Here is an 18471-nt window from a genome sequence, read left to right as displayed (position 1 = left end):
CGGACATTGACAGCAGAGACATTTGGGGTCCGAAAGGATACCTGCGCAGCCTAGTCATTGTGGGGGTCATGTAGGTTTGGAGAAGGCAGTGCATTTAGATTAAACAGACTAGCAGAATTTGCCAGCTCCCTGGATGCCACACACACCTCTTGCCACTTGGTTTCCTCAAGTTCCCCAATATTTACCTTCCACCTCCGCCTGAGTGAGTCTAATGTCTCAGGGGCATTACCTAACACAACAGAGTTAGGAAATATCCCTTTGTCCCAGCCTCCCCATCAGTAACCAAGCCTCCAGAGGGTTAAATTTTGGGAGTTCCAGTAGGCGGTCATTATAGCAGCTTAGGGCATGGCACACCTGTAAGTATTTATGAAACAAGGTGTGTGAAAGAGAAAATAGGGCCTGGACACAGGCAATACAGTACACAGTTCCATATGTCACCCAATGTTGAGATTGCCATGTTCATATACTCGTTGTGTGGTTGCACACCGGGGGACCTCATGTGAGACCAGCTGGCGCAAGGCTGCCCTAAGTCAAGCTCTTGGGTCAACACTTCAGTGGGTTGTAGAGTGAGCACAGTTTCATTATTACGTATACGGGTCTCAAGGTCTGCCAGGTTGTCTTGTCTATCCATTTCCTTACGTTTCAGGTAGGCCTTTGCCATTCCCCAGATGTTCAGCTTGCTTGCAGCACAAAGGGTATAACTGTTCAGAACTGTCCCTGTGTTGGTCTCAAAGTATGAGTGGAGTTCATCAGAGAGATGGCCAACCATTTTATTGTCTACACCATGAGGTGCCACAAAGTGGGGTCTGAGGAGGCCCAGGGATCCCAGTCTGAGAGGCTGTGGCGAGTGATCGGATATGTCCGTGGGAGCATGGAGGCTCCCATCAAGGTGGAGACATTGAATGCTGAGAGAAAGACATAGTTAATGCGTGACATGGTGTGAGAGAAGGCCTAGGTATATGACTAGCCTCCCCCCCCCGGGTTCCAGACCCTCCAAATATCACATAGCCCCAAGAAAGACATCCAAAGATTGAGTTGTTGGAAGTGGGCTCAGTGATCTTGAGTTATAGGGCCAGAAACATCTAGAGTTGGGTCAGCTACAGCGCCTCCAAGGAGTAGTACACCATAAGGCAAATCTGCAACCAGCTGAGTCAAGTCGCGGATGTCTGTGTGTGTAATTGTGGGGGATATAAATGCTAAGGAGATTGTAGGGTTTCCCTTCTAATGTACCAACCACTCCCATGTACGTACGAGATGAGTCACGCAATACCTGGGTGACCACTAGAGGAGAGATCTCATAAAGGAGGATTTTGGTGGTCCTGTTGAAGCCAGAGTGGAAGACCCAGTTGTAGCCGAAACTGCAAAGAAAGGGGCACAGAGTGCCCAGAAGGTGGGCCTCTTGCAACAGAGATACTTTGAATTGGTGGTGATGGACAAATTTAAGGACTACGGAGGGTATGATACTGTCTAAAATACCATTTATATTTTGAATTCCATGTTGGGATCGGTTGGGGGAAAAAGGGAGGCATTGCCGCAGAAGCAGCACCACCATGGTGTCAGGAAGGACAGACCATTGAGAGGAGCATGTAAACCAAAGAAAGATAACAAATACATACAAAAGCTTAAACAATAACAATACCAACAATAGCTTTTCCCAACCTCCCCCCACCCCACACTTGTACCCCAGAGGCATCTTATACCGAATAACACTTCACAACAACAGCAAGAAACATAACTGGGCATTAAAATAGGATCGCCTAGAATGTAAGGATCAAAATGAAAAGATACTGGCAGTATTAGGCACCCTGAGTCAAGGGTATACGTTTGGCATTCTGCTAAACAGTCTAGAGTTACTGTGATCCCAGCAACAAATCTATGTCATCGGAAGCTACTGCTCCTTCAGCAGCGCCCGAGATAGGTGTGGTGTAGCAGCTTCGTTAGTGTCTGGTTGGGTGCTTGCGAGATCAGTCTCTAGGGATGGAGGAGATTATCCCCGTCTCCACCTCCTTCCCTTAGATTTAAGAAGATGGCAAGTCTGGGAACATACTGGCTGGTCTCAGCGCGGACTGAAGGTCTTCTAGGAACCATTGCTCAGGAGATCCCGCCCAAAGAGGAATCTTTCTCAGTGGCCCACTCCCAGGCAGCCTCTGGGGTATCAAAAAACTGGGACTGTAAGTTGTGAACCACCCACAACCTAGTAGGGAAGAGTAACATACAAGGAATTGACATGGCTCAAAGTTTCTCCTTCACCGCAGAGAAGGATTTACATTGTAATTGTGTTGCTCTGGTATAGTCCGGCAAGACCATAATGTGTGATGCTTGGTAGAGGAGCTTGTCACAGGTGCGAAGCTTGCGTAGAATTGCATCTCTATCTCAAAATTTCAGGATTTTAATAATTAACGAGAGGGGGGCTGGGAGGGGGCCTCTGCACCAAACGTTGTACCCGCTCCACCACGAACCACGCGAAAGGGCTCCATCCGGCATCCAGGAGCTAAACCAGGCCTCTATAAATGCTGTTGGTTGAGGAGTCTCAACCCCCATAGGAAAGCCCACTACACATAGATTGTTCCTTCAAGAGCAGTTCTGAGCATCCTCTTCTCTAGTCTCCAAGGTTCGAACAGTCACAAGTAAAGTATTTACCTTGGATTTGAGGTCAAAAGCATAATTCTCGAAGGTGGAAACACGGCCCTCCACCTGTCACCCGCCCGCTACGATGCGAGGTCTTTTTGTAATAGGGCCAAATCAATACCAACTTCTCCAGTTTTTGACTCCAGGGCTTCTCAGGATATCTGGATGGCCTGGTGGATTGTGTTGTGTATCTGGGAACGCAGGAGGCGCGGGGGGGGAGACTTGGTCTAGAGGTCTTTTGTTGGCCTCAGGAACATTGGTAGTGAATTTGTAAATTTTTGTTTGGGACCTCAACACGGGAGACTTGTCTTTCACCATAATCAAGGCGCAGGGGGTCGATCAATGTAGGTCTCCCTACAAGTGGGCCATCATCATCACAGCCTTCCATGGGGCACATCAAATGCAGGTGAGGGAGCAAAAGGCAGGGGTCCTCTGCTGCAGACTGAGTCAAATCAGATGTCGAGTTATTCAGGGCCAGTAGTTAACTCCTCCTTGACCCACTTGCCCCTGATCACTGGCAGCACGAGTAGTCAAAGGGGAGTGTACAGCTACAAATAGGGTGTTGTTGCTGCCACCTGCGTAGTCCAGGGATTGCGTCCCATGTAGAAAAATGATAGGGGAAGGGGAAAAATGGGTGGCAACCCCTTCATCCGGAAGGTAACCTCTTTCACAGCAGATTACACGGAGTAATGGTGTCGTATTTCCTGGGATCGGGGTCAGCTGTTGAGAGGCGTTCGCTGCTGATTGGTATCAGGAGGGCCAGGGCATTCACTGGGAGTTGTGCGAGACGGAGGCAGGGAGTCCAAAAAAATGAGAAAATGTACGCCTCTCAAAAGGTGGGCCCCCAGGTCCCGACTCTGATGGAGAGAGTATGGAGCTGGGGCACAGAAATCAAGGCTCTGAGTTGTCTTGATCAGCTGAGCCACCAGATCGCATCCGCAGGGCAAGAACATGCATGATCACCTCCGAAGGTAGGCAGCCTTGCGGCGCTGAGTCCCTCTACCTGGTTCCGACCACCAGTGGCCTTTGGGGTTACCTGGAATAGGTAAGTACGTTGCAGTAAATCCAGTCACAGGCCGCTGACGCTCTGGCAGTCTGCCCTGGTGTGTTCCTTGGCAGTGGCACAGTCACAGGCCCCCTCAGCACCACCTGGACCCAGCCGTGAGGCCAGATCAGTTCGGGGCCATATCGGGTGCAGGCAGTCCCTTGTGGGGGTAGGCGCTCCCCAGATAGATGGCCAGCAGTCCATGTTGGAGCTCCCAGCGGGCTGCGGTAGTGAAGAAGATGCAGTACTAGTGGCGTAGCATGGTTCACAGGTAGCCGAGATCTTAGGTGTTGGAAAGGTGGCACATCCAGGGGCAGGCAACGCAGCCCTCGAAGTCAACAGTCCGCCACCAGCCCAATCACAGCCACCCATGCGATCAGGGGCCACGGGCCATCCAGCAGTTTAGAGGACCCAGGGTGCCCGATGGCACAGGATTACCGATGAGGTCCGAGAAGCGCATTTAGGATGCGTCCTCCACCTTGGCTGCGTCAGCCACGTCCACATTAGTTATCTGAGTAATCCTGCTGATCAGGTACAGCATACCGTAACATTGAACTTCATGGAAATTACAGATATCCATAAGAGGCTCAACTCAAAATCAATATAATTAACAATAAAACTTTATAACTGCATTTTTATCGGAGGTCGCAATATGTTGTAATGTTTTACTATGTTACCAATTATTGACTATATTTTATATGAATGTTGGGCCCCTATGTAAAAATCTGAAATAAAGAATGAAAAAAACTTACCAAACTTTGGGGTCAAAGTCTTGCTGGTGCGGCTTCTGGTACCTTCCACAAAGAATTCCACAGGGGCATGGCCACCCTGCAAATTAAAGCACTGCTTATGCAAAGACAATGAACTGATTTTGATTCTAGCATAAATGGTTGTTGTTTCAAATGCTTAACCCCAGAGCCAACTTAACTCTGCCTAATCATCAAGGGGATTTCGTAGAAAATAGGAATTTGATGGCGGCATCTTCACATTGGAAAATTAATTGTTGGGGAAATGTTAGTTGGTGCACTAATCCTTTACTGGATCTTAAAAAAAAAAGCCTTTTTATTTTCTTAGCTATTTAACTATCAAACAAACTGGCTCACACTTAAACTGTTATGTATGGTAGAGGTATACAACTTTACCTTACTTTATACTGGGAGTTGCTGTACAATTCTTCATTTTCAAGGTATTTTATAGAGCCAAACGTCTACCACTGCAGTCACTTAAGAACACTTCTATTTACCAGTGCACTATGATGGTAAAGGTGAGGCACCGGGCATCATGACAGAAGTTTGTGCGTTTACTGCAAAGGGTTACACGTATGCAAAGACTATTTGTGTTGATTTAGAGGACTGGATCGGGATTATGAAGCCCTGATATGGAGCCAGAAGTGGTTCTCTTACATACTTAAACGATAGATCAGTCTATAGCACAGTTTTTCCAGATGTTACAAACAGAAACAAACATCTAACATATTCAGGCATTCAATTCTTGAGTCAATAAAATAATTCAACATATTTTCAGTTTTTACAACACAGGTTTTTGCAAAGCTGGATAGTAGAATGAATACATATGGATAATGTTTCATTGTAATCAACATCTATTTCATACTACAAAACAACCACAAATTAGTCCCAACCATAAAAGTCAAACCTGACTGACACTGGCCCCCTTCCCTCAGCCTTCCCACTGAGGTCTAAGGGACACTTACGACGGGGCACTGTGCAGCACTCCAGCGATGGTTCAACCAACCCTTTCACTGCTCACATCAACACATATGGGATCAAGGAATACCCAATTGTGTCACGTTCAATGTTGACTGCTTGCATGATTGAGCGCTGGGGTGGGCCACAAAATGTCTTACCAATTGTTTCCTCCTGTACATTGCTAAACGTAAGTAAGATCAGTTAAACAAAAAAGTCAAAAAACAAACATTCAGTATAATAAACTGTGCTAATTTGGAGCCCCAGTATTTGAGTCTTACCAGGCACCTCCAGGAGAACAACTAGAGCGATCTGCTTTACTGAAGTTCCTGTTTTTGGACCCACGGAGATACATGGCTGAATGGTACTAAAGTTAGGTATTGGACCTCGAGTCACTTCTGCAATGCAGCTGTACCCTGCTTGGCTGTCTAAAGCATTATAATGTGTGGGAGAGATTTATTCAAGGAGTTCATCGGAAACAAGCTTTCTAGCTCTGGAATCAATGAAGTGTTTGCTTCAAAGGTATTCTGTCTTTAGGAAACAGGAGAACGAGACCCTACAGAAATTCTAAGATTTGGGGCTCCTTAGTAACAGAACATGAAAAAGAGCTAAAACCGGAATAGTACCAGTTATCCTACTGTTACTATCACGATAGACAATTACAAAATGAATGAAGGGTGTTTTAATGCATTTTTGGGAAACAAAAGTTTAAAAAAAAAATAATGGTTCCGATAGCAAAAAAATACTTGACTTTTTTACCCGCAGCATGGTTTTCACGTATTCAGCAAACACTGCCCAGTACAGCTTATTTCCCCGAAATGAGCGTCGCATATAGAACGCTCCGGCCATCCGAAGCAACTCGCCAACCATCTTCATCCCCAAGAAGTCTAGACACACAAAAACATAAGATGAATATCAAATTTCAGAAAATGTAGTTATGATCTCCAAAGATCTGAACTGCCACATTACAATAAATATATCACCCACATGCCCACCCTTTAAGATAGCCCATGGCACTATTTTGGGTCAATACTGCTGGGCATCAGATTATCTTGCATTTTTAACCGATATCTGAACTGGCGGGATTCTACTTCAAGGAACAGTGAGCACTTCATTTTTATTGAGGCAGGAGGACTTCAAACCTGAGGTGCTGTTCAAAGATTAAAATAAGGCAAGTGATCCTGTGGAGAGCGAGTTACAGAAACTAGAGAGTAATAAGGATAGCAATGTGCATTTCGGACAGTAGTGGACGGAACAATGTACATTTGTGTTTTTTTTTTTTTTTTTTTTTTTTAACAGATTTACAATACAAATAGAAATCGATTGAAGCAAAGGGAGATTAAGTGATTTGTCTCAATATTTGTGGTGCAAAACTGCATCTCCTGAGCCACCATCCTGCTACAGATCCACAGCATGAAATTATTATTTTTGTTGGGCAATATTTCAGAAGTGTACATTTAATTTTTCATAGCACTGGAAGAGGTAACAGTGCTACATAGAAGATGCGCAAAAAGGACATTTATGTGGCTTAAATTGAAAAAGTTACTTAACAACAACTTAGGCAGCATAATTCCAAAGGCACTTTCTTATTACAACCTTGATTCAAGCAGCAGACAGAGGTTATACCTCTTCCTGAACTAGGAGTATACAAAAGCGTGTACACCGTTAGGGCACCGTCCAAATCCTGCACATTTCTGAGTGTGGAGCTCCATTTTTCGGCGACCCAAAGAAAATGATTACATTTACGCCATTCATACCACAAATTCAGCTGCTTCACCACACAAGAAAAAATTCTCTACAGACCTTACACTTAGAGTCCGAAAATATCCTTTCTTACAGATTTATGGAATTTGCCACACCTCAAAAGGGTAGCAGCGGAACATTACTTGCATAGTTTTCGCTGCCTTTAGGACTCTGTGCACTTTTAACATGCTTCTGCTCTCTCCCCTAAACATGGTAACATTGGCTCTACCCAAATGTCATAATTAATTTACTTAGAAGGCCCAAGTAAAGGGCACTAGATGTGCCCAGGGCCTGTAAATTAAATGCTACTAGTAGGCCTGCAGCACTGATTGTGCCACCCACTTTAGTAGTCCCTTATCCATGTTGCAAGGCTGTCATTGTAGAGCCTGTGTGTGCAGTTTTACACTGCCATTTTGACCTGCCAAGATAAACCTCTTGCCAGGCCTAAACATTCACTTTTTATACATATAAATCATCCCAAAGGTAGGCTGTATATGACCCACTGGGCAGAATGCCATGTATTTAAAAGGCAGGACATGTACTTTTAGGTTTTACATGGAGTGGTAGTGAAAAACTCCCAAATTCATTTTTCAGTACTGCAAGGCCTATCTCTCCCATGGGATAACAATGGGATTACTTTAATACATCTTTTAAGTGTGATTCTCAATTGCAAAGAGATAGATTTTTCAAGTTTGGCGTCTCTGGACTCACAATTTATAGTCACAACTTATGATGAGGTCGGAATTTAAATTGCAGTTCTGAAAACGCCACTTTTAGAAAGTTAGAATTTTCTTACTTTAGCCATTTGGTGCTTGCTGCCTGTCACCATTACACATCTGGGGCAGGGTGACAGCTGAGCTTGTGCATTCCCTCTAGAAAATCACGGACAAAGGGAGCTTAGGTGTGACTGATGGGCCATCCACAGACTGATGGGCCGTCCAGGGCAGGATGGGAGGGAGGGGCTGACACACCTGAATGGGCAGTGTCCTGCCACCACACAAAGGGCTGCATATCTCCCTGTAGTGAATATGGAGACACAGCAGGAAGGGAGGAGCTCTGTGCACTTCAAATACCTTTCTTTAAAGTCTCCTCCACTTCAAAAGGCACAACTAGTTATAAGTACTTGACCTCTGACACCACCAACTCAGTACACTTCTGGATCTGTGTATACTCTGCCAGTAAGAAGGGCTGCTGTGCTGCTACAAGTACTGCTACTCTGTTGGACTCTTGCTTTGCTGTGCTAACTTGATGCCCTTTTGCCTGGGACTGAGAAGAACTGGACTTACATCTCTACAACCCAGAACCCAGAGTGACCCCAAGTGCAAGCTGACTGGTCTCCTGTTTCTTGAAGTCTTGGGGACACATCCTGCTAAGGCTTTTGGACTTTGCTTACTGCAATGTTTGCCCTGCCAATTGGTGCCAACCCAGTCCTGGGCCCATGGAAGTGAGAATAAAGTGCTGCTTCAACAAAAATCCACACATCCTCATAGGAACCGGTGCTTCTTTGCCTTTGAATGAGTCAGAACCTGCGCATCCTCATCGTTGCATGAAGCCGACCTGGCACATCACCCTCTGACCCTTAACATCACCTTTTGCAGGGGCAGCAGCTGTGAGTCGCATTCATAATCAGCATGTTGCACCCCAAACCGCTGCATTGACTCAATTGCGTGGAGAAAATTGACACATCTCATTCACTGCATGGCTTGATACCAACGCATCACTTTGGCTGCACCTCGCATCTTCGTCAACGACAACACACCCCGGATCAAGGTACATTGGTTCAGCAGGCCCAAGTGGGCTCCATCGCGGTCGGCTTGAACTTTTGACTTTGCCCCAGTCCAGCGCTACAAGATATCCAGTTTAATCGCTTATTGCTTCTAAGCACTATTTTGCATTTATTCTTTAAAAATTCATATCACGACTTCTACTTATTAGATTTCTGTCGTTTTGGTCTAGTTTATTTATAAAACTACTATCTATTTTTCTAACCTGGTGTGGAGTCTTTGTGGTGTTTTCACTGTTTTACTGTTTGAAGTGCTGCACAAATAGTTTACACATTGTCTTTTAAGTTAAGTTTAAATGATTTGTGCCAAGCTACCAGAGGGTGAGCACAAGATTGGACAGGGTGCATACCTCTGCCAACCAAAAAAACAACTTCTAACAGTCTTGCTAAGTGAAAACCTAATGCATATCCTGATGGCCAGATATCACAGCAACGTATGACATTATCAGCACACATTCTCATTCATTAGAATTAAAACAACCTTTACCACAAAATCTTTAGCATGCATACTATTATCACACACGTCTTTACACAATTTATTTAATGAAAGAGATAAATTGTGAAACATTTTTATAACTGAAATAATGTAAACAACGTATGCAAATAAAATTTAGACAATTTAATCAAAAATGTTAACATTATTAAAAAAATGCTCCTACCAAGATGGCAGACCACTATACATGAGAAGGTCATAATTTAGAAATTAATATAGCACTTAAATTACAGGTTTAGTCATGTATTTAATGTAAAAGAAAGGATTCTGATACATACTTTATAATTAATTAAGCTTTTACCTAAAAAATCGTATAAAAACAAGTGTTCACCATTTTATGATCAGTGTGACATTACCCATTGAGGTGACCACACACACAATTGAGTGAACAGCAGATACTATCTGACTGACTTTGTACTCTCACTTTCAACTATCGATGTATATAAGTATTAAGACAATAATAATGATGATAGTAAAATAACATTCATTCTTGGAGATCATTTATATTAACATTACATATATTTTGTTTTCTAGTGGTTTGTAGAAAATTTCCCCAAAAAACTGTTACCTTACAGGAGGATTTAAACACTAGCTTTACAATCAATCAAGAATCTAATTATTGTTAAGGTTAATTTTGAGACATAAATAAACCGATACAGCTAAAACAGAAATGTTATAAAGAAATAATTTACTTGATAAAAAAAAGAGTAAAAAAAATGTAAGAAGAACTTAAAAAACAAAAACCTGTACAATTAGAGTAGATGCTGTTAACAAAAAAAGGGGCACGTTTACCATTTTAAAATCCACTGTGGGCAAACACAAGGAAGGTGCTGAACACTGGAAAGGGGACAGGTGTGCTAATGCCAACTCAACAGAGTGCCAGCTCAATGAACGAGCAGGACAATAAGGGGGCAGACTTCCTATTTCCATCTCCACCCTGTGCCAACTCGTAGAAGGTGCTGGACATTTGAAAGGGGCAAATTTACTTTGCCTAAATCCACCCTGCGCCAACTCAGGGGCTGGTACTAGACATCATTAAGGGGACAGATTTACTATTTCCAACTTACCCTCTGCCCGGGTAAGGTGTTCAGCACTGAGAAGGTGGCAGGCTAACTATTCCCAACTACACCCTGTGCCAACTCAGGGAGGGAGGGGGGTACTGGACATTGACAAGGGGAGCAGGTTTACTATTCCCAGCTTCACCCTACCCAACCCCAAGAAGATGCTGGAGACTCGTAAGGGGAGCAGATGTACTATTCCCAAATTCACCTGGTGCTAACTCTTTGAAGGTGCTGGACACTGGGAAAGGGCCACATTTACTATTCCTAACCCCACCCTGTGTCTACTCGGAAAAGATGCTGAACAGTGGTAAGGGAAACAGATTTACTATTCCCAACTCCACCCTGTGCCAACTCGGGGAAGGTGCTGGGCACTGTTAACAGGAACAGATTCTCTTTTCCCAAAGGTGATGGACAGTGGGATGTAATCGAAGGTTGGCATAATTTCTTTGACAGTTCTATTGGTAAACATCACTCCAACCTGGATCATTTCCTGGAAATTTTAAAAATAGGAACAATGTTTTCCAGAAATGAGACGGACACAATTTTTAACAGATAGTCTGAACCTTAAGTAACCAAACAAAAAAGCAGAGAAACGTCCAAAACACTACTGGCGAAAATCCAACAGTTTTCTATGTTGGGAGGATCAGACTTCCTGGAAAACACTTCATGTATCCTACACCAGCAATATATCTAATCTTTAACCTGCATTGCTTCCCTGTTTTTACTCAACATTTTATTTATATCAGCTTTTTGGAAATTATTTTTAAATCTTCTACCTGATAGTATGATGCAGCATGGTGGGGGCTGTAAAATCACCAGTATCAGGAGCCATTGCAGCAAGGGCCGCCAACGCCTGCCACACCTGCTTTGCGCCGGGAGGCGCTACAAAGGGCTTCACGGCATCCCGCTGTGCGGGACCTGCTCATAGTATCATGCAGCTTGGTGGGGGCTGTCAAACCATCAGTACCAGGAGCCATTACGGCAAGGTTTGCCAATGCTGCTACACCTGCTTTGCACCTGGAGGCGCCACAAAGGGCTTCACTGCATCCGGCTGGGCAGGACACGCTCATAGTATCATGCAGCTTGGTGGGGGCTGCCAAACCACCAGCACCAAAAGCCATTGTGGCAAGGGCCGCCAACACTGCAACATCTGCTTCACGCCCGGAGGCGCTACAAAGGGCTTCACAGCATCCCGCTGTGCGGGACATGCCCAGACGAAGACTGGGCCAAGAGCAGGCCAATCTGCAGCCAGACGTGGCTGGGCCCACTCTCTTTCGTCTGGCAAGTTTGCTTATATCCAGTCTTTTGACCCCGGCACCTGCTTGAGAAAATACATTTTATTTAGGAACGTTATGGTCAAACGTAAGGCGGGCGGGGGCCCTGCAGTGGTGTCTGCTTCTTCATGTCAAACTACCCCCATTGACAATATGTTGACATGAGCAATGGGTATTATCTCAAAGGAGATCATATTGACTGAGCGGAGGATGTCGCTGGAACATGGTCTTAACAGTGAGCACTCCCCTGAGGCCATGTCACATATAGGGACCCCATTAAGTTCCCATATCACTGAGTCGTTGGATTGCTCACAGATGTTTCGGACTCAGCCAGCAGTGGTATAAATGAGGCTCTGATTGTTGTAAATGTGTCAAGGAGTTGCTCAGAAACCGAGCCTGTAGTGAAGCAAAGGAAGCCCTTACTGAGAGCGCCCGTAGGGGGCAATAAACATCGTGCACAGCACCAGGGTCAGCTCTCTTCCTGGGGTTTCAAGCAGTATAACACTTATGCAATGCAGACTGAGTTTGAAGCACCTTTGGTCAAGAGCACGCCTGATTTTGATTTCCTCTGTGGGAAGCTTAGTGAAACCCTGGAGGAGAAACTGTCCCAAATTCGAAATCAGTTGCATCGTATTGACAGTAGTGAAGCTGATTCCCATGCCAAATTGTTCCTCTTGGAAACTAAAATGATTGTGTCACCAAGGGTCATGGCACCCGTTAATAGTGGCAGGATTTTTCCTTGTATTCGATCTGTTGCTGCGCAACCTGCTGCAGACGGAAGCTGTCCATTCAATGATACCCCCATATCCACTCCTATGATATCAGCCGGTTTACATAGGGGGCTGGCTGGGTCATTCAAGAGGGGAACAGGAGCTAGCCCCAACGAGCAAGACAAATGTGGACCCAACCTTGCACCAAGCAGAGGTCGCTTAGATCTAGCACCTGGCTCCTGCCCTTATGTTGTGGTGCTGCTTGGGGTTCCCTCCTTAGGGCCTCTCAAACTGAAATGTGGCTGGAACTTTGTAATAGGTGCGTAGATTGGCTTGTTAAACATAGGCATTTCAATTTAAATAATATTAATGAATTAATAATGGTCCTGAGAGTTGGGTGGGTGGGTCATTCCAAAACAATTATAGCAGGGGACTGCATTGTAATAAACATTAGAAAGCCCTTGTCGGAAATGTTCAGTCACAATGAAACAGGGATTAGTGCTCTCTCTCTTGGGTATTTTTATAGACCTGATATGTTGGTAAACTGTAGGGGTAGTATAGGAGTCATCTGTCTTCCCCCCCAACCAGACTTTCATAATAGGTTTTCTCCTCTGAGTAATATTGATGATCAAGACTGACTGGTGGATAGTGCTATTGTTGACACATTAGTTGCACCGGTCACCCCAGATTCAGATGTAGGTTCATCACAACATGATACGATTGTTGTCCCCAAGACCCACCTGGGTTCCAGTGATACAACATTTGTGGTATGAGCAGGAACGTAGCTGGCCTATATTCTAAGATCACAGTACCAGAATGGGCATCTTTTGTGATATGTTACGATGTAATTACGTTTCAAGAAACTTGGGCAGCACACGGTTTGTCAATCCATGGGTTTGAGGTTTCAGTATTCCAACCACCCCTTCCCATTCAGGACGTGCTGTGGGTGACTTGTCAGTCTGGGTAAACCTCTCTGCTGGACTGGGGGAGTGCGTAATTACTACAAACCAGCTATCTACTGATGGTCTGCCCCTTATCTGGAGGGTGCCAGATCCCTGGTGACCTTTTAGGGATATAGTAGTGGAGAATTTTATTTTGGTTGAGGTTTATCAAAAATGGAACCAACGTTAATATTATTAATGCCTTCTCTAAGGTGTGTGGATGCATTAGAGCAAAGTTGATGTGTCTTCCTCATGCAGCAGATACGTCATCTCGGTGATTTGACCAGGAATGTACAACGGCTAATCACTACCTGCGTATGGTATTGACACACCAACCCTGGGATCGGGTAGAGGCAGCCTTTGGGCATAAGGCTTATGAGCAGGCAGTAAAAAAGAGGAAGTCGATTGTACTCCAATCTCAATGCGACTCCCTGGCTTCAGGAGCATCAAAAAGGGATAGTAAGTTTTTCTGGGCAGCCGTGAGGAATATGAAGCATTTAAGTCAGGTCGCACCTCCAGTTAGCCAACATGTTTCTGGTAGGACACGGAAGTCTCACTTTACTAGAAATGTGCAGCTCCGCAAGCCTCTAGCGAGATTATGATTGTATCTAATTTGGCAGGCCCTGAAGTAACCCCGGACGAGGTACATGAGGTAATTGCCCAGAGTTTAGGGGGTAAAACCCCAGGGCCAGACGGTGTCCCAATTGACCTGATAAAGCTCATCCCTGAGTTTTGGGCCCCTTTGTTGGTAAATGCCTTTAGCAGTTCAACTCACAGCCTCCTACCAAGCTCATGAACGAGTTCCATAACTATCCCAATTTCCAAAAAGGGGACCATTGGCAGCTGAGCTGCTATAGGCCCATCTCCCTGATTGATACAACAGTTAAGATCGTGGGTAGAGTTTTGTACAATAGGATAAAGGAGTGGGTTGAAGAGAATCCATATTGTACCCCTGCCAGTATGGTTTTAGGAGTTACGTGGGGACTACGGAGCAGTGTTTAAATTTGTCCCTGGTGATTGGGAAGTATACAGTTGCCAAACGTTCTCCTTTGTTTTTGGCTTTTATGGATATGACCTCAGCATTTGATTATGTAAATCATTCCAAGCTCTAGTCAAATCTTTTAATTTGTGGGTTGGACAAAGTATTGGTCCACTTTTTGGTCTACCTGTACATGAAAAAGAAGGCCACGGTTAGAGGGTTGTGGCCAAAAGAATGCCAAGAAAGGGAGGCTGAAGTAAGATAAAACAGTTCGCAGAGTGGGGAGGATGGGTGAATCGGTAGGGAATCTGCAGCTAGTCTATGTCTATGTTAGGTAAGGCGTTACCAAAGGTAAGTAACTTGTTCATCTGATATTGATAACTAGCAGCAGATTCCTTACCTTAGAATTAGATACCAAAGCAGTATCAACCTAGGAGGAGGATCTGCAAACACATCCTACCCAAGTCTCTTGATAAACAACCTGTCAAACGAAACGAGTAGGAGACCAGACAAGGGCGAGACAAGCTGAGAAGAAGAATTCATCTCACTGAAGAGAGTGGACGACTCACAGAACAGTGTAAGAAATTATGAAATGCCATTGGGGGGCACAGCATACGGCACTGAAAATGAATCTTTTGGTAGAGAACAACAAAGAGGAAATAACATGAAGGGGTCCAAAATAGAAGCTGAAGGAGTAAGGTGCAAAAGCGTCCCTAACAGTCACTGAGGCAATAGGAATGGTACACCGTTCAAGGAGGATATGAAAAAAGGGAAGCAATGCAAATATGTTGCTCCCATCAGAATGCATAGGCACAACCCGCAAGAAGCAGGAAGATTAACACAGAAAGGGAGAGTAACCCAAAATACAGAATTCACATCTCCAGGAACACACAAGGGGAAAACCTCAGGAGAGGTGAAACAGAACTGGGAGACACCTAGAGGTAGTCGACAGAAGTCACAAAAGGTGCGCCATATGCCCAACATTCAATGGTTAATAGATGAGGGCTGGAAGATACATGCTGAGACACCAGTAAACACAGAGATAGAGGTAAAGACACGGATATGGTCATATATATGATATTTCTAGATATGATAGAGGGTGGTGTGAACACAGATGCCAATATAAAAATAGTGGCATAGACCTATGAAGCATAGGTAGGTATATATATATATATATATATATAGAGAGAGAGAGAGAGAGAGAGAAAGGAAGAGAACATAGAAATGAAAGGCTTGTGCAACAGCACAGCAGTAAAAGAAAAGAGGGGAGAGAGAAAGTACACCCTTACGAAAGAAAAGCCAGCCAAACAGGAAAATCACTGCAAGCGGACTAAAAGTAAAAAGAGGTTGGTAAAACCACCAGCAGATAGAAAACAACAGAAACCTCGCGGTGCATGAAAAAGACCGACACAAGGCATACAAATGCTGCATGAGTATCATTAAATCAATATTTGTAAAGCGCGGCAACTCACCTGTGAGGGTCTCAGACGCCCACCACAGAAGGGTAAGGTTATAGCAATGGCAATCCAGCAGACAGAAAAACAATCGCTGAAGAAAGGACTGAAGGAAAACTGGCAGAATCCCAGAGGGACAGCCAGTGTATAAGAAAACGATCTATATGTGGATTCAATAATGAAATATATATTATACCTGGATCCTAAGAAAAGGGTCCGAGCATCAGCCCTGCAGATGTTTGAAAGGTCAAAAGGGAAGACTATATCCGTGGACAACAGTCCTAAAAAGAAAAACAATATGACGAAGGAAGAAATATGAGCACCGTCTTGCAGCTGAAGGATGAAGCAACTGCTAGGAGTGGAATCCCACATAAAAAATAACTGAATATAGTTGTCAAAAAGATGACCGAGGCACACAGAAGGGGGAAGGTTGCCAGGAAGGGAAAGAAACCCCTTAATAGGACAGAACGTAAAAACAGGAACCCATACAAAAGTTGATGATGCCCCAGACCTACAAAAGCAGGGCAGGGGAAACAAGAAATAGGCATATTAACAGTGAGGAAGGAATAGCCAAGTGTTGTTCCATTGGTAGAAGACAATCTTCATCCTGGCCATTGTGTAGTAATGAGGCACTAGATATGCCCACTGAGAAATAGCACCGTACCCGAAAGGAAGAAGTACCTATACAATGGAAAATATAAAAGAATTGAAGAAGGGAAATGCACACAGACACACACGGAAGTGAACCCTCCCTTTTCATTGTGAGGATCTGTGACCTTGGCCATTAAGCCACAGGGGACCGTATATATCAATCAGCAAAAATAGGAGCGCCTCCATGACTGGACCGAAAGGTCAAAAGGAGGACGAAAATGTCCAGGAAGAAGATTGAGAAGATGAATGTGGTACAAGGCCAGACAAGAGAAGAAATAAAAACAATTCAGAGGTAAAAAAGTAGTGGCCCATAATGGCGACAAAACATGCTCCCCACTTGTAGCACATAAAAGCCAGACTAGGGGTAGGTGGAAACAAAGAGGTACCAACATCCACAACTGAAGCAGACCATGGAAAAGAGGCAGAAACCCAAGTCCCACTACAGCAATGGAGAAGGACACAGGTAAACAACAGGAATAGAACCCTGAGTGAAACAAGGATTATAACACTACTCCACTTTTTGGTCTACCTCTACATGGATATGAAAGCCAAGGTTAGATTTAATATGAATGGTGAAGTCACAAATGATACGGAGGTTCGCCGTGGTGTAAGGCAAGGATGTGTTCTTGCCCGCTTTTATTCATTTTACATATAAATAATCTTTTTCCTTTTTAAAAAAAACATAACCCCTGATGTTCCAGTTATTAATGGTTCCCCGTTGCCTTTGTTGTTATATGCAGATGATGCTGTTTTGATGTCTCGCAACCCCAGAGCACTCCGCCTTTTATTTAATGGATTTGTTGATTTAATGGGGGATTTAGATTTATTAACTAATTTTAACAAGTCCTATGTTACGGCTTGTGGTTTTAAGAAACGTCATCTGCCCACTATTACGATTGGCTCCAACATTTTGAAATGCACCAGCACTTTTCCTTATTTAGGGGCGTTATGTGCAAATACGGGTAGCTGGGCACCGCATATTACATATTGTAAGATGAAGCCAGTGAGGCAATTTCCTCTCTGTTCAGCTATGTCAACCCAGGGGCAGATGTGCTCTCATCCTTCTTTTAGAAATGTATAATATGCAATGTTTAGCACTTGTGCCATATTGAGCAGTGGTGTGGGTTTTCAGAAATGTGAGGTGATTCAACTTGAGGAGAACAGGCTTCACGGGGGGGGGGGTTGTGGCTGCCCCCATTTCCTACCCTAATGTGATCTGCCACAGAGAACTTGGCCTTTATTTTGTGAAGGATTATATTACTACTCGCCTCTGTTATGGCAGTCAGTTTGAAAGAATAAAGATGCAAATCTTACAAGGGACATTATAAAGGATTGCTTTAGTTGTGACAAAGGCATGGCGATTCCCTGGTTATCTTTTGTGGCATCAAATTTGTGTATGTCGGGCTTTTATGATGTTTTTAAGGACCCACTGGTTGCCTACAATTTTATTAAAAAGCAGTTATATCGGGCATTATTCAATCTGAAGGATGCTGAGAGGCTGACTTCGGCGAGGGAAAAGGCTAGAGTGGACACTTATATTGACTCTCTATGCCGAATCAATTAACAGGGTGCATGAAAAGACCGATGGGCCGCTGGGAAAAACTTGATATGCTTCCCCTTGGGTTGCAATGCCGGTCTTGATCGTACACCTTGCCCGTGTGATGGGAGATCTGGAAAAACTATGAAGCACTTTACGTTTTTTTTGTAAATACTATTCTATATATTCCAGGCTTGTATTGATACCCCTCGTTAAGAGACGTAAGATTAATAAATTTAGGGTAGCTTTTAAGACTCTTTCCGAGCTGGCAGATGATGAGGTAATCACTCACGTTGGGGCTTTTTTGATAGCAGCAACATGTGCCCGTCGCTCCATGAATCCGAACTAGGGTTTTCACAACATTTTATTTGTACAGTAATGGATCTTGTTTGCTATTTTATATTGTTTAATGTATACTGTGACTTATTTTTAAATGATGATATTTATTGTGTTGTATTTTTAGGGATAT

The 18471-nt window shown here is 44.1% G+C and overlaps 1 protein-coding gene across 4 annotated transcripts in view; it reads right to left on the bottom strand.

Annotated features, from left to right (window-relative positions):
• GNPAT (glyceronephosphate O-acyltransferase) overlaps window positions 1-18471 on the bottom strand; it is a 443941-nt gene that overhangs the window by 326003 nt on the left and 99467 nt on the right. For all 4 annotated transcript variants that reach the window (XM_069235014.1, XM_069235013.1, XM_069235016.1 and 1 more), the window contains exons 5-6: window positions 6136-6263; window positions 4426-4501 (exon numbers count right to left, since the gene is read on the bottom strand). In XM_069235014.1, the coding sequence (XP_069091115.1) occupies window positions 4426-4501; window positions 6136-6263 (204 nt within the window). The remainder of the gene's footprint in view (window positions 1-4425; window positions 4502-6135; window positions 6264-18471) is intronic.

This window comes from Pleurodeles waltl, chromosome 5, assembly GCF_031143425.1.
Source record: "Pleurodeles waltl isolate 20211129_DDA chromosome 5, aPleWal1.hap1.20221129, whole genome shotgun sequence".
Lineage (NCBI taxonomy): Eukaryota > Metazoa > Chordata > Amphibia > Caudata > Salamandridae > Pleurodeles > Pleurodeles waltl.
The sequence above is the reverse complement of the archived record's forward strand: the minus strand, read 5'-3'. Positions and strand labels throughout refer to the sequence as shown.